The sequence below is a fragment of the Bos indicus x Bos taurus genome, chromosome 18 (assembly GCF_003369695.1).
Source record: "Bos indicus x Bos taurus breed Angus x Brahman F1 hybrid chromosome 18, Bos_hybrid_MaternalHap_v2.0, whole genome shotgun sequence".
In the NCBI taxonomy this organism is placed as follows: domain Eukaryota; kingdom Metazoa; phylum Chordata; class Mammalia; order Artiodactyla; family Bovidae; genus Bos; species Bos indicus x Bos taurus.
The window spans coordinates 57,612,218-57,634,837 of NC_040093.1; the positions used below are offsets into that span (position 1 = coordinate 57,612,218).

The 22,620-nt window shown below is 57.5% G+C and overlaps 1 protein-coding gene across 1 annotated transcript in view; it reads right to left on the bottom strand.

Moving 5' to 3' along the window:
- Positions 1 to 22,620, bottom strand: part of CMIP (c-Maf inducing protein) — a 210,438-nt gene that overhangs the window by 69,885 nt on the left and 117,933 nt on the right. Inside the window, exons 2-3 of the mRNA XM_027513944.1 lie at positions 8,163 to 8,288; positions 225 to 275 (exon numbers count right to left, since the gene is read on the bottom strand). Of these exons, the coding sequence (XP_027369745.1) occupies positions 225 to 275; positions 8,163 to 8,288 (177 nt within the window). The remainder of the gene's footprint in view (positions 1 to 224; positions 276 to 8,162; positions 8,289 to 22,620) is intronic.

Below are 22,620 nucleotides of genomic sequence, written 5' to 3' on the forward strand. Positions count from 1 at the left end.
ACCTTCTGGAAGCTGGCACGCCACGAGGTTCCCAGGCAAAGTCAGAGGCCAACTGGGCGGAGACACAGCTTTGGCATCGCAAGGGGGCAAAGTATCAACCATCAAAGAGGGAGGTAAGGGCTTTCGGACAACAGGGCAAAGAGCCCGGGAGGTGAAAACACCCCTGCTCTCTAGCCTCCGGGTGACAGAGTGGCCCCTCGAATGAGCACCGAGCCAGGACTCACCTTCCACTGCAGAGAATGGAACCACTGGTCTCGCAGGTAGCTGTTGGCGGCCTGCAACGAGAAGAGGACAGTGGGGGTCAGTCACTGGCCGGCAGCATCTCAGAGCATTTTACAGGCCAGCATGAGGTCCTGCACCAGGCTGAACCCCTTGTGTGTAAAACCAAACCGGAAGCGGTCACCTGGTGGACTCATCTGAAATAAGACACTGCTCTTGCCTAGCGCTTATTCTGTTGGGCAGACGCTGGTGGCTGCAGGAGCTTCAGCAGCACATGTTATGTCAGCTTCTGCAGGATCAGAGAAGGGGCCGGGATGAGTGGGGAAGAGGCACGGGGTGAGGGAGTGATGGGGATGAGCCGCCTGGATGCTCCAGGCGCCAGGCATTTGCCATCCGTGTAATGTGTCCCCCGAGGTGGGCAACGCTCTGTTTCACAAAGGGAAAAACTGAGACCCTGAACACTCACGTCAACTGGCCGCATTTAAACCCGCAGCCTGTTTTCCAAGCCTGTGGGTTTAACCACTATACCCCTTGCCAACTGCAGACAGCCACGGTGGAGACCAGGCAGCCTTGGCCTCAGGCAGAGCTAGTAGATGTTACACATCCCCGTTCGGGGAGCTCGGCCTTCCGTGACCGACACCACGCCAGCTGCGAGCCTCCGGGCCACTTGGGGTCGGACGGCTCTCACCCCCGATTCCAGCACGTCTGCTGATGACAAGGGCAGTATTCACGGCAGGTCTGCCGGGTGCTGGACGCTAGGCCCTACTCCTGGAAGAGCTCATCCCGTCCTTCAGTCAACCCTGGGGAGCAGGCACTGCCGGCCATGGTGCAGATGAGGAAACTGAGGCTCGAGAGCTTGAACTCATCCCCCAGGGGCTCACAGGCAGCATGGGTGGGGGGCCAGGGCCTGGACCCAGCGGTCTGACTCACAGTGAAACCACTGTATGACAGTGTCTCAAATCTGCTGCTGGCCACGCCCAAGGCAGAAACGTAGCGCCCATCCCCTGCCTGAGCCCCAGCCCGCCGTTCCGAGTGGCCAACCCTGATGGGCAAGGGACTCTGACAAAGGCCAGCGCCTCTCTCCAGGCAGGAATGCCTGCCTTCTTTCCCTGAGCCACACACACTTGCACACACGCACACACATACACACACACATGCACAAATGCACCCAGCATGTGCATCCTGGGGTCACTTTCATTCAAGGAGATTCAGCTCTTACAAATGAGCTCCTCTGATCCCCTGCAAACCACAGATGAAACTCCAGCTGCTTGTCCAGGTCAGTTTGGGGAAGTCTCTGAGCTGCAGCAAATGAACCAGTTCAGTGGCCCGTGGAGCTGGGAATCGGGCTTCCACGGGCAAGCTCGGAGACGCGTTTGAAACCCCAAGCGGCTCCACACAAGCAACTGGAGGCCATGTGAGTCTGTGCTTCTGCTCTGAGTAGGGGAGTAGGCTGGGGGACTCCCTCCATGGGATGCAGGAACCTCTGCAGTAGCTGAGTCTCCAGAAGCCCTGGGTTCAAGCCCCCTGAGGACCCAAAGCCTGCGACACCTGACCAGGGCTGGGCAGGCCATGGGAGAGTCTGCCACAGGGCCCAGCAGCCCCCTCGGAGGGCCCATGGGGGTCATCTGCCGGTGCTGACCAAGCTGTGGTCTCAGGACAGCTCGTGGATGTTAGGGTGACTGAACACAGCCCACACTCGGGAAGAGTGGGGCAAGACCCCAAACAATGAAGCCACGGAAGATGCCCACGGAAGATGCCCACTGAGCACGATGCCCCGCACGTGCCAGCAGCAGGGATCAGGGTGGAGCGGCCTCGGCCAGCACGGTGCTGACAAACGAGTAACAGCAGCCTCCCCTGGACGAACAGCCCTGATTGCTGTGTGCGCGGACGTCCACACTGATGCCCCTTGGCCGAGTCCAGGCTCCCAGGGGACGTCCCTGGACCAGAGCTAAGACAGGATCCTGGTGGCTCTCAGGAGCTCGTACAGGCGGGAATGAGCTGTTCCAGCATGCTTCAGGCCCACAGCCATTTCTCTGCTTTTCAACACACCGAGGTGATCAGGGATAGGGGAGGTATGGCAGGTCGAATGAGGGGCCTCCAAAGACTGTCCATGTCCTAACCCCCAGGAATGTGTTCAGTGCAGTTCAGTCGCTCAGTTGTGTCCGACTCTGTGATCCCATGGACTGCAGTATGCTAGGCTTCCCTGTCCATCACCAACTCCTGGAGTTTACTCAAACTCACGCCCATCAAGTCCGTCATGCCATCCAACCACCTCATCCTCTGTCGTCCCATTCTCCTGCCTTCAATCTTTCCCAGCATCAGGGTCTTTTCAAATGAGTCAGTTCTTCACATCAGGTGGCCAAAGTATTGGAGTTTCAGCTTCAACATCAGTCCTTCCAATGAACGTTCAGGACGGATTTCCTTTAGGATGGACTGGTTGGAATGTGTTACCTTGGTGCAAAGGGACTTTGCAGATCAAGTTAAGGACCTTGATGTGGGGAGATTACTCTGGTCCCTCTGGCCCCTCTGGGTGAGTCTGTGTAGTTACGAGTGTCTATATAAGAGGAAGACAGGATCAGGTGAGAGTCAGTGACGGAAACAGAGATCGGAATGATGAGGCCATGAGCCCAGGGATGCAGGCAGCCTCGAGAAGCTGCAGATGGATTCCTCCCTAGGGCTTCAGATGAACCAGCCCTGCCCACACTTGGGAGTTTAGCTCAGAGGGACACATGTTGGATTCACATCTCCAGAATGGTCAGGATACAAATCTGTGCTGTTTTTTTTTTTTTTGTAGAATCTTGGTTCCCTGAGCAGGGATCAAACATGGGCCCAGAGCAGGGAAAGCGCCAAGTCTTCACTCCCGCGTCAGCAGGGAATTCTCAAACCTGTGCTGTTCACCACCACAGTCAAGGAAATCTGCCTTTCGGCAGCAGGTGTGACCCTACCACCTGCTCTCTGTACCGCCGGGCCCCTGGGAACCAGGCTGGGGAACCCGAAGGCGCCACACTGATGAAGGGACAGGCTCCGGTCAGGGCGAGGCCCCCACCCCACAAACAAAAGGGTGGGCCAGAAGTTTGCTTGGGAGAGGGGAAGCGACTTGTGTGACACCCTCGCAGTCGCAACTTCTGTCTCGATGCTAGAGACAGGGAGGCCACGGCAAGAGCAAGCCCTCCTGCTCTTTCCTCCGGCTGGTCAAGTTTCGGAGAAGGACAGAGGCCATGGGGGGACGTCCGGAATCCCAGGGCGGGTAACTCAGGGTGCCGTCCGGGGGTAGGCAGCGTGGAGTTCACAGAATCCCACGCTGCCGCAGGGAGGGCCGAGCTTGGACGACGGCCCCCAGCCCCACCGCGGGAGACCCAGGGCACATCTCCAAGTCCTGAGGGTCGGTCGGCGGAGCCGGGGCCCAGCCTGGGAAAGAGGCCCTGGAAGTAGGCTCTGGCAGGCGCCAGCCTCTCCTGGCGATAAATCTTTCGAATCCTGCAAGGGCCTCGTTCCAGGCAAATTCTGCCTAATTTCCTCTTCGAAAGTTGCCAAGTTCCCTCTCATTGTTGTATTGTCTGGAGAGGTGAGAAAAACAGCCAAGGGTGCACGGTGGGTGACCGTTCCCAGGTTCGCCCTCCCCGCCCCACTTCTTGGGGAAAAAACAGCACGTGCTGTGCAGCCGGAAAAGGTCTCTCTCTCCAGCTTCCAGTAAGGAGGGCACCCGCCCTGTCCTGCCCCGGCTGCCAGCATTTGGGGTAAACAGTGGCCTGGCCTCCCCGGGGGCTTTCAGGAATGTCACTGAGATGAGCCGGTCTCGGAAACTGTTCCAGAAAGCAGCAGCACTCTCGAGAAAGCAGGGTAGGGTGGGGAGGGTCCCTTTGCTCCTGGTCTCGCCTGAACCCTTGTTGTCCGAGCAGTGGGCTTTGTCCACGTCTCATCAGTGACTGGACAGCCACTGGGGAGGCAGAGATCCCTGGGAGATGATCCGGGTCTTCATCTCTGCTCCACGACTCCACGGGCCGGCAAGGAGCACCACCCCCACCCGCTGCCCGGCACCGTTCACGGGCTCGTGGAGTTACTCCTCACGATGAAATACCAGCAGACAGGGCTATAGGGGAAGAAAGAAGATAAATAGGTCCTTTCTGCACCCGGGGACTCTAATAACATGCCATTAGGGAGCTCACGCTGAAACACACAAAGCATCCATAAACACGCCAGTCGGACCCAGGCTGGAGGGCTGGCGCCTTTGTCTGCTGACTCGACCTGCTGGCGTGTTGCTCGGTGTCTCTGAGCAGGGGAGGAGGACCATTTGCCTGAGAGCACTTGTGCTTTGTTTTTTAATATTCATTTATTTGGCAGCGCCAGGCCTTAGTTGCAGCAGGCGGGATCTTTTTTTGTTGTTGTTGTTTTTTAGTTTCAGTGTGCAGGGTCTTCAGTCCGTGGCATGTAGCATCTAGCTCTCTGACCAGGGATGGAAGCCGGTACCCCTGCCTAGGGGGCCTGGAGTCTTAGCCAATGGACCACCAGAAGTCCCCTGAGAGCGTTCCTGAACTTTCCCTGAACTCAGGTCAGTTCCCAGGGGGTCTGAGTGAGGCACCGGCTCAAATTCTCACCAAACAGCTACGTAAGGATGAGGGGTTGGGAGCGGAGAGAGAAAAAAACGGAAAGCGGGAGACTTAGGTCAGGACGCACAGAGAGAAGGGGCCGGGGGGTGGGAGAGAGAGGCCTGGAGAAAGACCCCGGGGGGAAAGCAGAGAGTGAGGTGCATCAGGGGACAGACAGAGACAGGGGAGGGGAGGGAAAAGAAGTACCAGAGAGACAGAGAGCCTGCAGAGAAGGCGGGCAGTGACCCCCAGACACCGCCCCGCCACAGAGACACGCCGCAGGACGGACTCCTCTGCAGACAGGCAGGGGTGCTGGGGGCCCGCAGGCCGCCTCTCGCTGAGGCTGTTCCCGCGGGGGCAGCAGGGGTCGGGATGACACGTCCCGGGTCTCAGCCCTGGTGTGCGGATGGGAGCCATCTGCAGAACTGAGCCACGAGCACCCGGACATCCTGAGCACCCGGAGCAGCTGCTGGGCAGGAGAGCCGCCCTCTTGATGCATTGACTTGGACTGAAGTGCAGATGACCCTGTGCATCTGGAGGCCGCTGTGGGGGCAGCACGGCTCGGGACAGCACCCGGGTGTGGCGTGGTCTTGATCCCCAGCGCCCCTCGCCGCCGCGCTTGGCCCCCACCCCTCACCCCTGCCAGGGCACAGGGACTGCCGTCACACCCCTGCTCTGGGCCCGCCCTGTGACTCTGCACAAGCCCCCAGGCAGGGGATCCCGCTGACCAGCAGGAGAGCCTGTGCGGGGCGCCCTGCCCGCCACCTCGGGGGCCGCCCCGTCACCACGTAGGCCTGCAACCTGCAGCCCAGCCCCACGGCGCCTCGAGCCTACTTAAGACAACCGGGCAGCCTCTTGCTGCCTGTGAACCGCAGGAGGGCGAGGAGGAGGGGACGACACAGGGGAAGCAAGCTGGGAGGGACCCCAGGGACAGCGGGGCTGCACCCACCTGGCCGCCGCCTTGGCCCACCTGCCCTGGTCAGCCTTGCCCAGGGAGCGCTGACAGGAGGCCCCCGCAGGATCAGAGGGACACTTGGGCGAAGCCCGGCACCCCGCATCCTCCAAGCTCCCTGCCCCTGTCTGCGGGTCCCTCCTTGGGGGACGCTGCCCGCTCCAGTCCCAGAGCACTGGAAAATGCCCCTGCCGGGGGTAGGGCAATTACAGGGCTTCCCTTGGGCCCGCCTGCCTGGGGGGCTCACGGATGCGCAGTCCGCTCGACCAGCAGACCAGTCCCTCGACTGTCCCCGCCCCACTCAGGAGCTCTCGGCGGCTGCAGCTCCCTCCCTCGGCTGACATGACCTGTGGGGCCTGGCTGCCTGCAACCCCACAACTCTGGGTGCGTGTTTAGGGCCTGCACTGCCGCCCGCTCCTGTCCACGGCAAGGAACCCCTGCCGCGACACTCCCAGGCTTCGCACCCCCTCTTCCCTCTGCCCACAGTGGGCATCCCATCCCGGCACACTCCTACGCACCCCTCAACACCCAGCTCTAGCATCACCACCCGTGGGGAGCCTTCCTGGGAACTCCAGGGTGAAAGCGAGTCCCCCAGCCCTTGGGGACAGACCTCTATTTCAGCTGCTACCTCTGGGGGGTTTGTCTGTGGCTGTCTCCCCAGGGACCTGACTCGCCTCCTCACCCCCCGCCTACACAGGGGACAGCAGGCTCGGGGCTCTGAGATTCCAAGGGCATCTTCTCAGCACCTTCCTCTCCGCTTTCTATGGACTCCTAGTACTGCCCCCTCGCCCCGAGTACCCGTCACTGCTCCCCACCAGCCCAAGTGGGCCAGAGCTGACCATTCCCTTCACAGAAGGTGCAACCATCACAGAAGGGCAGGAAGAACAGAAAGGAAAGCGCTGCTGGCTGGAGGTGAGGAGGGAAAAGGGGACGGCAGCTAGGAGAAAACCTGCGGGTGTGAGAGATTTAGGAAGAAAACAGACATGCAGTGTCCTCTGCAGGATGACGGTAAAGCTGGAGTCTTCCTGAAGGACCATGAGCAGTTACACTCAGCTTCTGGTGCTCAACATTCCTCAGAGGCCAAACTATGTGCCTCTCAGCTCCAGCATCGTTGAATAATCCGGTGGCCACTTTTGGGGAAACAAATTTTAGGGATCATCTCTCTGGGCTCAGAGCAGTGTCTCCCAGGAGAGACAGACAGAAAGAAAATGTTCCTGAAAGAGAGGCGAAGGAAGACCGTCCTCTCGGAGGTAAGAGTCCATTCCCTCTGGACGAGCAGTCCTGACTTGAGTCCCCGCTGGAAGCCCAAGGGAGAGCGATGATGGTAGGCCATTGAAAGCCAACAGGAGGGGGCTGAGAACACCCCCCTGAGTCATAGGGGGCGGGGATCCCAAAAAAGACAGTGTGTGCCTCGCGTATGGGCTGCGGCGGCTGTGCCATGAGCTCTGCCTCAGTCCCTTCCTAGGCGGACCCACCTCTCCCCACCCACGAGGTCCTGGCAGGGCTGTCAGAGTATAGGGCTGCCTGTGCTAAAGGTGGGCGTGGCCCCCCGGGGGTGAATCAGATCACAGCCCAGCCAATCAGGACCTTCCAGGAGACTTGATAGGAAGATACTGAAAGGAAAGTGGGCTCTCACATTTTTTAAGGATTACAGACTCCAAGAATGCAGCCTGAGGCTGCCAGACATCCGTCTTTCCCATCACATGGGGAGCCTCTGTCTGACAGCGAAGCCAGCACACAGAAGCAAAGCCAGGAGATGGAGAGATTAGACATTCACGATCGCGTTTGACTCCTGGGTCCAGCTGTGCCTGAAGTCCACTCCCAGACTGCCCAGTTACGTAATGCAGCCACAGCATCAAATTCTCTTCCTGCTTCAAATCATTTGAACAACATCTGCATCATTTCCAACCAACAGTCCCTGATCAGTACACACAAAACCTGCACTCTTTCCCAAGGAGAGGGCTCCTACTTCCATCAGGGCCTCAACAGACCAAGATTAATGAAGAGTGAGAAATCTCCTCACTCACAGTACAACAGAAGGTAGTACATCTGTCGCATACTTGCTTTTTATAGCCTTTTAAAGCCTGTGTCTGTGTGCCTCGGTTTCCTTATCTGTAAAATGGGAGACAGGAAAACTGACAGTTTGGTTTTGTTAGGAGAAACAAAACACAGCCCGGGAAGCTCCTTGGTGGGGACAGGCGCTCAGCAGGAGCCCAGCCTGTGCACACTCCCTCCACCGCTCCCCCAGTGAGCCCCCATTTACACCTTTCTTGTACTTGGAGGGAAAAAAAAACACTCCAAGTCAAACAGTCTTTCCTCTTGATAGCTGGCCGTCTCCTAGGGGAGGAGGAGGGCGTTGAGCGGGGACGGAGCAGAAAGTGCTCGTTCCTGTTTACATGTCCTACCTGCAGCAGGACAGTTCCCCCAGGAATTGTGAGCTGTAAACAGTACTTCGGGGCGTTCTCCCAGGACAGCAGCTGAACGTCTTCAATTGCGCTGTAGGAGACTGAGTTTTCCATGTACCCAGTTGGCTGCAGCAAAAGAAAAAAAGAAAAGACATACATCGGTTATGAGATCAGGCACAATCACTGCCTCGGAAAACATTCTCGGTTTAGCAACGAGCACGCGGAGCTGGTACAGACACCTGGCAACTCTGGAGGCCAAAGGAGTTGTCTTTCCTGGCTGGCGGCGCTCAGCTGGAGGGGAGGGGCCGGGGCAGACACCCGCCCACGTGTTTCGGGAGGTGCGGAGTCAGGACTAGACCGGGGGCACCTTGGGGGTGACGCCTGGCCACTGCTCCTCCAGGCATCTGCAGGACCCAGTGTGGCCAGAGCCGGAACCGCTCCACCCATCACCGTGTCCCAGCCACCACCCTCCCCTGCCCAGGAAGTGGTCATAGCCCCCTGCCCTCCAGACTCCCCTCCTGTCTCCCCCTGCAGACACATGGTCCCCACTTGGCACTCAGGGCCGCGTCCCGAGTCAGCAAACTCGACCACTCCACGCCTCTGCTTGCGTCTGCCAGGGGTTCCTGGTGACCCAACCACTAACTCCACCCACAGGCTCCCCGCATCTGGCCTCGCACCCGCTCCAGTCCCACCCCACCTCCCTCTCCCTCTCCATGCACCCCGACACGGGCCTGCGGACAGCACTCGGCCTGCCCTGTGTCCCCAAAAGGTGGGGTCACCCCCACCCCACCCTGCCATCTCCTCTTCCACTCTCCAGACCCTGAAACCCACAGGGCCGCCCCCTCCCCGGGTCCCGCATGCTCACTACATCCGTCTCCATCCCTGTGACCTGTGTGGGCTGTCTGTCTGCCGTCTGCCTCCCCCAGGCCGCGGCTCCATGAGGTCAGGCCACGGCTGTCTCGGTCCCCACTCTGTCTCCAAGGTCCGGTGCACGGCAAGGACCCAGTAACTTGTGTTGAAAGGGGGCGACTGGTGAGGGTTATCACCAGTCAGTGCCGGGGTGAGGGTGGGGCGAAGGAAATTCAGTCACTCATGGCTGAGTGAGCTCCTCTGTGACGGAGAGGAGGTGCCAGGCACCCAGAGGCCATGTCCTTGGCACTCAGGACCCGGGAAGCCAGACTTCAGCAGCGTCGCAGGCGAGTGTGGCCCAGCTGGGAAAGGGGACAGCTAACACCCCCCGCAATGTGACACAGGCCAAGGCTCCCTGAGAAGGGTGACAGCTAACACCCCCCACAATCTGACACAGGCCAAGACGCCCCGAGCGTGCGGCAGGAGCTACCGCCTTTGACTCTTACAACCATGCCCAGAGCAGGTGCCGGGCTGTCCCCCTGCACGGATGAGGAAAACGAGACTCAGGAGGTCACCTGACTGGCCCAGGGCCGCCTGGCTGCTGGCTCAGGGATCTCCGACCTGATCAGTAAGCTCTGACACAAGCAATGTAAAATCTGGGGCCCAGCAAGCGAATTTTCCCCTAAGGACTGAGGGCCTCCATGAGGCTTTCTTTTTTTTCTAAATTAAATTTATTTTTTAATTGCAGTACAATTGTTTTAGAGTACTGTGTTGGCTTCTGCACACCAAGTTGTTTATTTTCAATTCCTATCTGCCAAAGCTGAGATACGGTGGTGGTGGTGGCTGAGGAGCAGAAAAGGGTTGAAGGCCTAAGCTGCCTCAAATTTCCCTGATACGACCAGCTCCCACGCTCAGGCAGTCAGAGGGACTGATCGATCAATTCATTCACTCACTCACCCAGTCAGTCACCTAACAGACACTTAACTGAGCACCTGTTACCTTCCAGGCCGCGTGCTGGCTGCTGTGGGATCTAGCAGTGAACAAGACGGAAGCCCAGTGGGGCAGAGAGACAACAGACAGACAGACAGAAACACCCAGCGACTGCAGAGTGGTGAGTGCGGCACGGAAAACCAGGACCGGCCGTGGGGCACCGAGGAACGAGGGCGGCAAAGTGCGGCTCGGCGCAAAGGGCCGGGGGCGGCCACAAGATGGGGGCACTCGCTCGGGGAGGAGTGAGGCAGGACGGGTGAGAAAGGCCGTGGCGAGGCGGGCCAGGCCACACCCGGAGGCACGGGCAGGCCCGGCGGGGCTCCGGGAACGGGTGCCCACGGGCGGGAGGGGCAGGGCTGCGGGGCGCTCTCCAGCATCACTGGACTGCTGCGTGGACCGAGAGGGCGGAAGCAGGAACAGCCTGGAGCCTCCTCCTCGGGTCCAGATGAGCCAAGAGGCCGCCCAGACCGCAGCGGGGATGGGGAGCCAAGTTCACCCGGCCCTTCTCTCCGGCCCATGGCCCACCCCTTGGCACCAACCCAGGCAACCTCGGTGTCCAGCCAAGACGGTTTGCCAATGCATCCCAAAGGCAAACGCGTGGGCTCCCCATGGCCCCTCTGCCCTGCGCCACAGCCGTCACGTTCTCAATATTCTGCATAAATGACTCAGCCCCGACCGCACGTCCTGTCCTGAGCAGACCAGCAGCACCAGGGGCCTCGGGGATTCGTGTGAACAGGCTTGTGCTGCCTGCTGACTGTCTCCGTGCTGGGGTTTTCAGCACAACGCGATGGGAACTTTCACCTGCCCTGTTTCACATGCCTGAGGTTTAGGAGGTGATGGGTATACCTCCTTGACAGACGAAGGAAGACTTTCCTAAGTAAAAAATGCCCATCCATGCGTAACATACTTGGGAAGAAGCTTTGGTGACTAGTTTTACGTATTAAATTAAAAATAAATAAATTAAAGAACTCTCCTTTAGAAAGCAGTGGCGCCTGCATGCCTGGACGCGCTGAAGGTCTTTCTCTCCTTGGCGGCCCACAGCTACCCCTTTGCCTTTTCATGGTCTGGCTGGTTCCTAAACCCCAGCCCACGGTCCCCTTGGTGCACAGAGAAGTCAGAGAACACGGGCCAGGACGCAGTTGCTTTGGCATCTAGAAAATCACCTGGCCACACCCAGCAACGGGTACGGAAACCCATTCGAAAATCCCACAGTGGTACAGTGTGTGAGCACATGGAAACCCATTCGAAAATCCCACAGCGGTACAGTGTGTGAGCACATGGGGCGGATCTGATTATCGAGGAAACGGCCAGTTCGGAGTCACACCTTGGGCACGTGAGCAGAAAGCCTGGATGCTTCTATTTCCCACCACGGTGTCCTGGAGACTGAGGCATGGAGAGGCCCTGCACTGCCCGGAGCCCACGCCCACACCAAGCCCGTGGGAACACGCTCCAGATGACCACGACAGGTGGGACTTAGTGTGACGGGGGGACAGCTGACCACCATGCCTGCTTTTCTCGTGACCTGGCTGCAGCTGTCTCAAGGTGGCCTTGATTAGAAGTTTCAGCACAAGCATTTTCGGGAAACACTGGATATAAATAAACACATACTGTTTTGTTTTTTTTTTTAAAGCAGATGTATTGCTGTTTGAAGTAGTACTGGCAAAAAGCAAAACTTGGAGAATTAATGAGTTCTGTGTTTGAGCCACTTACTTGCGGGTCTTTGTATAAGTTACTGCACCTCTCTTGATACCACTTCCGCCAATGGTAAAATGAGAATTTATTAGGTAAAATAGAATTTAAAGGGGATCCAATCTGTTAATGGCTCAGCACAGCATCTGGAACACACTGAAAAACTCAATAAAAATAAACTATTGTGAGAAACACTAAACTTTTTTATCTCCAGGATCCTCCTCCCCTAAAGCCATAATTCTAGTCTAACCGTGAGAAAAACATCGGACAAACTCCAACCGAACGACAGTCCTCACCAAATACAAGGTGAGTCTGAGCATCTGTCCCTGTCAAGTCTACGCAGACAAGATGACTAAATGGACTGGAGGCCCATATGAGATGCTGGGACAGAAAAACGACATTAGGGGAAAACTAAGGAAACCAAAGTGTGAACTTCAGTAACAGCACATCAGTATGAGTTCATTAGCTGTGACAAACATCTTGTGCTTTCATAAGATGTTAACATTGGGGGCGGGGGGCGGCGGGCAGAGAATCTTCCCGGCGGTCCAGTGGTTGAGACTCTGCACTTCCAAGGCAGGGGGCGTAGGTTCGCTCCCCGGTCAGGGAACTGAAACTCTGCACGTTGCACAGCAAGGCCAACCCTCCCCACCCCACCCCGCAAATGAAAAACCACCGCGGAAGGCGGGTGTGGGGTCTGCAGGAGCTCTCTGTGTGTCCTTGCAGCTTTCCTTTGCCTCTCAAACAGTCCTGATGCAAAAGCCTCACTAAGAAAAGCGCCCCGCTGCTGCTACCGCTACTGCTGACGCTCTTGTCAGCATCGTGGACGGGCCCTGGAGCCCCTGAGGTCTCCAAGGGGTGCGGGCAGCCTGGGACTGGAAGACCCCCGGCCCTCTCTGGATGCAGGTGTCAGCCTGTGCAGGCCGAGGACCTCCTTCATCCTGGGTACTTTCACACTGCCGGGACGCTTTCACAGAGGACTGATAATTCCCTGGTAATCTGAACACGATGATCAGGGCTACAGCAGAGGAGATTCCTGCATGGGGTAAAGGCTGAGTTAGGTAGAAAGGAAAAATTAAATTCTCTGCTTGAGGAGAGCGAGGAAAACCCGCTCTAAGAGGAGTTCTTAAGAGAACATTAAGCAGATGACGAGTTATCGTACAGTGTGGCTCTGTTTGTATGACATCCTGGAATACGCGAGAACTACAGCGACGGCTCCGACCAGTGGTGGCCAGCAGGGGGGCGAGGGGACTGGTTACCGAGGGGCACGGGAGTGGGGGCACCTCTGGGGGCGATGGAAACAGTCTGTCCAACGGTGGTGGGTTACCTGACCACACACACTCATTGAAGTCCACAGATGCACACACGCAGGAAGTGGATTTCACCAAATGTAAATTACAACTCAAACCCGACTAAGAAAGGCAACGCATGAACGTTCAAGGTAATTTGGGAGAAATGATGAATAGGACGAAATCTCTCAGACAGAATCGTCATCAAGACCGCTCACAAGCACTCTGGCAGACCGCCTGTGTTATTTTTTAACACCTCACTTTTTGAAGGTCCATACAGTTCTGTAACTTGCCTTTTCCCACACAATGCTGCAGCATATGCCCACCCCATCTTCGGAGCTGTTAAATATTCGACCCCGCGAGTCTCATCGCCACTCCGGCCTCTCCCCCAGACGGCGCGGTGGTCCCGCTCCGTGCTCACACACAGCGCCACAATGGACGTCCCTGTGAAGCACGTTCTCCTGCCCCGTGTTTAGGATTACTTCCTTAGGCCGGATTCCCAGAAATGGAATTACTGGGACAAAGGGTAAGAGCATATTTTATGTTGCTGCCAAACTGCTCTCGTTAAGGAGAAATTAAGGAGAACTGGGGAGCCCTGGCTAGGACCAGGGGCCTTGACCCCGGGCCACCAGCTTGGCTGGTCCTGTGGGCTGCGGCGGGCCTGCGATGTAACTGCAGGGCAAGGGCACTGGTATCTCAGAGGCTGCGGGGGGCCCTTCTGCGGGGCGGGGCGGGGCGGGGTCGGGGGGAGGTCCTTCTGAAAGCAGGGTCCTTGCACCTGGGGAAGCTGGGGGACAGGTCGGGGTGCCTCTGTCCTCTTGCTCTCAGAGACTGATGAGGAGCCAGGTGGGGGCCCTGTTGTAGACAGACCGGGAAGAGACCACGGCCGCCTCCCTACCCCATCACGTAGCACCTGGGCTTGTTGGAGGCAGCAGGGTCTGGAGAGATGTCATCAAGGCCCCCAGGGACCCCCAAACGCCCTCAAAGTTGACATTCCAAACCCTGGACCTTCTCGGGTTTCCCGTGAGGCAGGGAGCAGGGTGACCACAGGCGCCCCGCCCCCTCCCACCCCAACAGCCTCTGACCTCGGCCCCTAAGGCCGGCAGGATGTCTCCAGGCTCCGCCTCCCCTGCCTCTCCGGGGAACCCCTCCCTCCCGCCCAGGGCTGCCTGCCTGCTGGTTTCCATGGGGATTTCTGTAGAGGCAAGTGAGAATCATGACGTCCGCAGGCCCCCAAGATGAGGCTCTGGGCTGATTCAAGACACAAGAAGGAAAACGGCTTCATGCACAAACACTCTCCAAGGCCCTGCATCACCATGGATCGCTGCAAACAGGTGGATCAGACAGAAGCACTCTGGCGTGCAGGGCCTGGCACACAGGCGGCCACTGGCCAGCTCCAGATGCCGACGCCAAGCAGGCTTTCATCAGTTATGGACATTTGGTCTGGGGTCTGGTGGTACCCCAGGAGCTCTGGGCCGCCTGCCCCGGGCCCACCCACCTCTCTCTGTCCCATCAACCACCCCTGCAATAGCCCAGGCCTCCCTGGGGGCCAGGAGGGGTCGCCCAGGGGGCCGTGGGATCGGCAGGACAGAAGGAAGAGCCACCGGCCCCTGGTCCCTGCTGCACAGACCTCGACAGAGCAGAGGCCAGGCCGAGAGGGCAGGCCCGGAGTCCGGGGCTGGCCAGGGCTGCTCTGCAGAGACAGTCAGGAGGCCCTTTTGGGCTCATTAATCACGAGTCCAGCCATGGCAGCTGCCCCCTTTTATGGCCAAACAGCTCAAGAAGTTTAATAATAGAGCTGAGGGCTGATACTTCCACGTTCAGACCCTTCCAGCCCCGGCCACTAGCGTGGGCATGGGAAGCCAGATGGAAACCAGGGCCCCAGGGGTGCTGTGCCACCCTGGGGCGTCTTTGATCCGAGTGGCTGATGGAGGCTCTTGAGGGCCAAACGCAAGAGCAGCACACGGCCAACCAGCAGGTGGGCAAACGTCCCAAGGATCACAGACGCCCCAGGCGCCTCCTCACTGACTCTTCACGAGGCCCCTGGGAACCGGGAGCGGCTGGTGTCCCCGGTAGAGGGGGCCTGAGGCATCACGGCCTGCTCAGCACAAAGGCCACGTCGCTGACTCAGAGGCCAGGTGTGGTCCACGGTGCCACATCCCCTGCCCGTTCCGTGAGACGATGGCCCAGGAGCCCCAAGGTGACCAGAGGGTGCAGGAGGGGGCCTCTCAATTAGGGCGGTGGGGGGAAGGGGTGTGTGTCACGGGTGCACACAGCTAACTACGGCACGGGGTGATAAGCGCCCCGGTGCCGACGTGAGGTACAAAGGGCAGGCCCAGGGGGAGGAACACTCTGGAACACTGGGGAAGGCTTCCCAGAGGCGACCTTCGACCCAGTGGGCAGGGCAGTGCCAGGCACTCCCGGCAGAGGGAAGGGAGGGTCTCCGGGCCTGCGGTGTGCGGACCCCGGTCTCAGGACAGGGCTGGAAGACAAGGACTCCCAGGGAGGCCTGGGACAGGACCCCGAGCAGGGCTCAGCCTTGACTGTCCAACCCTCTAATTTCTGACATTCCCCCCCACTTTTTTTTTTTTTTAAACGAAGGCAGACCATATAAACAGCAAAATGGAAAAAAGCACAAATACTTGACTGCATTTACTTTTGTATAAATCTAGGCCGAGCCTGCCCAGGTCAAACCACGGGCCATCTGCGACACCCCATGAGGCGGGCCCCCTCAAGCCCATCCTGAGGACTGCCTGGCAGTGTCTGCTCTTCTCGATCTGTCGCGAGAGCTGGGCCCCTGGGCTGCTGCAGCTGGAAGCGCACGCCCACGCGCCTGTGTTCTGCTCGGCATCCTGTCTGTGTAGACGTGTGCCCAAAGCTTCTTCCATCGCACGCCGTCTTCCTCCCTACGCACCCCCGCTGTCTGCGGACCCTTGTCTATTTGCAGTTTGGGGCTGCCGTGTAGGAAGATGCTGCACAGGGGGGGGTGGGGGCAGGGGAACAAGAGCTCCCACTTGGGGAAATACCCGGAGTGGGGTTGCTCCTGGGCCACCGAGTAAACTGCTTTAAGTCCAAGAACATCGGCGTGTGGGGAGTTCCCAGGAGGTCTGCTGTAAACACAAGCTCGTCTAAGGGCCGCTATTCTCACATACCCACGCCTTAAGGAGAACACAATTCCTGAGTCTCGGGGGTGGGACCAGGTGGGGATGGAGCCCGGTTTTCTCAGGAGTCTTTCTCCCGGCCTCTGAGGACCGCAGGAGGCAGCACCCCCCTCAAAGCTGCACTCAGAGCCGCCGAGGACGTTGCCGGGCCGCCGAGAAACTTTCTCTGTGGCTCACGTGGCAGAAACGGACGTCCCTGTTCCCTTCAGGCCTGGTCTCCTCGCCAAGCTCGCACAGACGCTGCTCCAGGAGGAAAGGGCGTGTCTGTTCAAGACTGGAGCGAGCGCAGAGCTAAAACTAACACTTTGGGATTGACGTGAGCGCTTAGCTCCCAGATCACAGGCCGCTGTCAAGCAGGCCTTAATCCGCTTGCTGTTTCGGATGGAAGGATGTCGGCAGAGACAGGGGGGCACACGGCCATGTCCTCGCAGATGAGCCAGTTGATGGTGCGAGTCGGCCAGGGAAAGCTGTGACCTCGGATGGCCTAGAAACAGGGCCCCCTGGCTCTAGGGCCCTCTAGGCTGGCCCCACCCCGGCGCCATCCTGTGCAGTGGGCTCCTGAGGACAGGGACCTGCCCCTCTGCCTGCGTCCGCAGCAACTGTCCTGGTCGAGGGCCGTCTGCGCGCCCGTGCAGGTCGTCTTCCCACTGACTCCTTAGAAGGACCCACGAGATGGGCGTCACCGTGATCCCACGTTACCGCTAAGAAAACTGAGGCCCAGAAAAGCCACGCCGCCAGGCTTTCCAGGAGGCACTAGCGGTAAAGAACCCGCCTGCCAATGTAGGAGACATAGGAGACCCAGGTTCAATCCCTGAACTGGGAAGATCCCCTGGAGGAGGGCATGGCAACCCCCTCCAGCATTCTTGCCTGGACAGAGGAGCCTGGTGGGCTACAGTCCATGAGGTCACAAAGAGTCGGACACAACTGAAGTGACCGAGCACACAGGCAGGCCGTGCAGCCCGTTACTAGTGCAGCCCGGACTTGCACTCCAGCCCTTCCATCTAAACCAGAGGTGGGGAAACTTTCCTGCAAAGGGCCAGACAGTAAATTATTTAGGCTTTGTGAGTCACGCGGCCTCTGTCCTAACAACTCAACAGTGCTGCTGAGGTGTGCTGCAGCCACAGATGGTAGACAAATGACCGTGCCCGCGTTCCAATAAAACTTGATTAACAAAGACGGGCGGGGGACGGGGCAGGTGTGGCCTTGGCGCTGTTTTTGACTTAAACCACTCAAGAGGAGTATAAACAGGTGATGGACAGATGGACGGGAGAAAATGAGTAGACCGTTCTCTCTCCTCACTTTCTATCTAGGGTGATGTCAGCATATAACCTTTACACGTGGAAATTGTCTTTCACTTACGCTTTGTCATCAAAGAGAACTTCAGGCCCGGGTTCACCCCACTCTCAGCCTAAGAGAGAGAAGGAACTGGGCTCCTTTTTACGAAGCCTGACGATGCAAAGGTCTTTGCAAGCATCAGCGATCAACGCACTGAGGTGTGCGGCCCCGTTCCTCCCATTTTACGGATGGGCCTGCAAGGTGCCAGGAGGCAAAGTCAGCTGCAGGGGAGCCGTGGAACCCAGACTGGGGCCCCGACTCGTCTAATCCCCGGAATCGCTGCTCTGCCCTGCGATGCTGGTAACAAAGAAGGCCCTGGAGCAGCCACTGGCTTGCAGCAAACGGAAGAGGAGGGAAGAGAGGGCAGGGGAAGGAAGAGGCTTTTGGGGACGCAGAGCACGAGGTGCCACTGGGTCTCCTGCTCTGGACACCGGCTCTGACGCTACACAGGCCGCCCCGGGGGGCCTATTGTGATCCGCTGAAGTCACCACAGGCATGCCCGTCAAGCAACAAGTGGACTAAGGAAAAGCTCTAATTAGACATGCAAACATAGCAAAGAGAAAACGTGTGGCTGGTACTGGCCCCCAACACATTGCAAGATCCGAAAGGCGGCCGATGACACCCTTGGGGGCGGGGCTGGGGCAGAGTCCTTCTCTCTGTAGGTTGTCATTTCCAGAAGGTGCTGCCCCGTGCTAGCTGCAGCAAGGCGGACGTGGCCCTGTCTGGTCAGGGCTGCAAGGATGGCCTTTCGCATGCCGCTCAGGAGTGTGTGTGCTTTTGGGGTCCCCGGGAGGGGGCGGCACCGGGGCATGGCCGGCAGCTACTCTGGCCCCAGACGTTTCTCAGCTCCTGCCGTCTCTGACACTCTGTGAGACAGAATGTCCCCGATCTGGAACAAGAACTTGCGAAAGGTGAGCAGGTCTTTTCTTGCAAAGAAAGAGAGAGACAAGAGACCCTACAGGCTGGGGGTTGTGGGGGTTAGTATGGTCTGGGGGTTGCGGGGGTTCTGCACTTGTCGGGACAAGTGCGGCTCTGAAGTTTCCACAGTTCAACTCCCTGGAATCCCAGCATGTGGCTGGCTCTCTCAACAAGGACTGAACGCTGCGAGTGAGTACTGGGCACCTACTGTGTGCCAGCAGCCTCACCATGGCCGAAGAACGCTGACAGTGACCCAACATCAGCTACCACAGCCCAGGGTAGAATAATCCAGATTCTAGGCAGATACCCGGACAAATCCACTACACCTTCATGCTTCTGAAATCAGATTAAAACCACCAAAGGATCGCTACACACCTACCAGAATGGCTCTTAAAAAGAAGATACTATCAGCACCTCACACACATCAGTATGGCCACAAGCAAACTAAAACCAAAACCCAGAATATGAACAAGTATTGGTGAGGATATGAAGAAATCGAAACTCTTGGGCACGGCTGGTAGGAACAGAAAATGTTGCAGCTGCTGCGGAAAACACTTGGAGTTTTCTCAAAAAATGATACACAGAACCACCATACGATTCAGCAGTTCCACTTCTGGTATACACCCCAGACAACTGGAAAGTAGTTACTCCACCAGGGAACAGATATTTGTACAGCAGATTCACAGGCGGCTGTATTCAATATCCTGTGGTAAACATAACGGAAAAGAGTATGACAAAGAACATGTGTGTTTGTGTGTGTGTGTGTGTGTGTGTATAAAACTGAGTCACTTTACTGTACAGCAGAAATTAACACAGCATTGTAAATCAACCATACGTCAATCAATTAAAAAAAAAAAAAAACGGATCTAGAAAATTCCAAAAAGCAAACCAAAAAAAGGATGGAAATTCGAACACACGCTGCAACATGTATGAACCTTGAGGACATTATGCCAAGTGAAATAAGACAGTCACAAAAGAGACAAATACCATATGACTCCACTTACTTGAGAAATCTAGAGTAGTCGAATTCGTAGAGACAGAGAGTAGAAAGACTGCCATGGCTGGGGGTGGGGGCGGGTGGTGGGAGTTGAATCAGTATGGAGTTTCAGTTCTGCAAGATAAAGAGCTCTGGAGAAGGATGGTGGAGAAGGATGGTGGTGACGGGGGCATGACAGCGTGAATGGACGGATGCCACAGAACCGTATGGCTAAAATGGTCAATTTTACATCATGCATATTTTACCACCACAACAAAAAAGACTTGGGGAAAATGATAATAGTCAGTGACAGTGCGATGAGGGAGACCAGCACTGCTAGTGAGAGCAGGAGCTGGTCCCAGCCCTTTGGAAAGTAACTTGCAGCGTTTGCGAAAGCCGACTCTCCCCTACCTTCTGCATTCCGGGACCGCCACTCCCAGGTCCCCCCAACCAGACTGCCCCCCACACGTCACCATGTCCCCTGCGTCACAGCAGCACTCCACAGGCACCCATCGATAGCAAGTAGCGAAATGAAGGGGTATTCACCCAGTGCAAAGCTACGCAGCCGTGAGAACAGGGGACTACACATCTATGCAGCAGGGTGATGAGTTTCACCAACAGAAGAGTCTGTACTGTGAGAGTCTGTTTACAGAAGGTCCAGACGCTGGCCCAGGCAGGGCAGGGGTCGCTCTGGGGGAGAGGGGTGGCTGGAAGGGGACCCAGGAGGGTCTCGGGAGTGGCCACCCTCTTGGCCTAAGCCAGGGCACAGTGACAGGGACATGGCCGATGTGCAAATCCACTGAGGCGCAGGCTTAGGAGCTGTGGGTTTCTCTGTAGGTATTTTACACAACTCAACAGAAAATGTGTCCTTTGAAAGACAGGATTCCTTTGGACTGATGGTTTCCAATAACAGGACAAGACCCTGGTGGGGGCTGGCAGGATGACTGTGACACCTCCTCGCCAGGCATGCTGTATCATTCGACAGAGAATGCCCACGTGTGCCGGGCACACCCCAGACTGGGGGGCGGTCATGGCGTGAGTCCCACCCCTGCCCATCGGCACAGCCCGCAGGCTGAGAAAAAGCTCTGTCCATGTGCACGCTGCACACGTCCTTCCAATGTGGGCAGATGCTGTTCCTAGGAATATAAATTTGTTGAGGAGCAAGACTGAGTTCGGGTATTTTATAAGCAAAATACATAGGGTGTCAAGTGGCTGCAAGTTCAAGTGAAACAAAAGCAGGGCGGGAGGGAGGCCGGGCTTTGGCGTGGCCACACAGTTTCGAAAGAAAGCTCAGAATGCGGACAGCATCACACGGAGATCCACTGGGACACGCCGGTTCCCGAGGCGAACCACCCCAGCCTGAGACAAGACCCCCAGATGGTGACAAAAAGGCCAGGCTAACCAGCTCCTCCTACTAAGGGTCAGAGTTCATGGAGGCAGCCCTTTCTAGGGGCCCCGTTGATTGACAGTCCTACCTAGAGCCTCTTAAGGAGGTTTAATCCATGAACAGGGAAGAAGAGAGAGAGAGGAGGGTGAAGGCGGAGGGTCTATCCCGCGAGATGGACTTGTGTGCTCTTCCTGGTCAGAAAACAAAAGCAATGCAAAGCCATGTTTCCATTTTTCCGCCTAAACAGAGAGCCGGGGCAGCCAGACGAGGCTCGGGCTGATCGGCATCTCTGGGGATTAAGGAGCCCCTTCTGTGAGACCCTTACCTGCCTCGTCTCACACAGCGGGCATCTGAGATTCTGAGAAGCCGCCAGCCTCCGGGAGGCAGGCAGGCTTAGGCAAATAAGCACAATCGCTCTCAGGGAAGCATGGCTGGCAGCCACCGCCGGCGCCTTGCAAATCACAAGCGGGGACTCCTTGATTGTTCTGCCTCAGATCCTGCCTGGGGGCTGCAGGCTTCCACCCGAAGGTTCCAGGCTGTGTGACAGGCCAGCCGCTTGCGCACAGACCTGCTGACCCTTCTCCAGGGAAGCTGGGCCACAGGGCCAGAAGGGTCTCTAAGACGCGTGCAGGCTCCTGCTCACCACCCAGAGGTGGGATCTCGAGGACCACGGCTTAAAAGTCTGCTTCTGAAAAACATGTGTCCGCGTGAACACCTACACTGGGGTGCTTCCAGCAGCTTTCTCTGTGACTGCCAAAACCTGGAAGCAATCCACGTGTCTTTTAGCAGGTGAGTGGATATCGTGCGGTACATCCGGCACTAGAAGAAAACGAGCTATCAAGCCACGAAAAGACAAGGAGGAAGCTTAAATGCCTGTTACTGAGGGAAAGAAGCCAACCTGAAAAGGCTGCATACTGTGTAATTCCAACAATCTGACCTTCTGGAAAGGGCAGAAATCTGGAGACAGGGACAAGATCAGTTGTTGCCAGGGGCTGCGGGGAGAAGAGGTGAGGAAGGGATGGATTTTTTAGGGCAGTGAGAAGTGTTCTGTGTGATACTGTAGTGGTGGACACACGGCCATTACGTATTTGTCCACAGAACGTACACCACCAGAAGGGACCCCCCCCCCGCCCCCGCCTCAGGCAGGCGACGGGCTTTAGGGGATTGGGGTGGCGTGTCTGTCAATTGGGATGAATGAGCCGCCTGGGCGGGGGTGCACGGGACAGACACAGGTACACAGGAAATCTCTGTACCTTCGCCTTGATTTGGCTGTGAACCTAAAACTGCTCTTAAAAAAAAAAATGAAGACTGGAAAAAAAACCCCCAGAACCTGCTCCCCTGGCAGAAGAGGCTAGTCACTTCAGGAAGCCAAGTTATCTGGGATGTGGACTCCAGGGGTCTGGATCCCCATCCCAGCCCTACAGCCCACCGGCGGGGAGGCCTTGGGCGGCCAGCTCGCCTTCTGTCGCCGCTAGGACGGTCACTGGGACCATGATGGTTACGACGTGGACGTGGACACTTGGAAGCCAAGGAGTGTCTATGCAGTGGCGCTGGGGGTGCAGAGGTCAAGTGGTCCACCGAGTCCCGGTCCCTCGTGTCCAGACGTGACGCAGGGAACCACCTCACAATCTGACCCTCAGGCATTCTCCCTACCAAACAAGACCTATCTGTGACGTATTAAACAGAAGTGATAGTAAAAATATTTAATAGCCGAGACAGCCTGGGAATGAACGCAACGGAACAGACACCAGCTGGAAGCAGCTGCTCCCACGTCCAGGTGCAGCCCACGGGACTCCCGCCCGTGGCAATGGGTCGTGCACAACCCCCTTCTCGCCCCTCTCTCTCCACCCAGCAGCATTCTGGACCA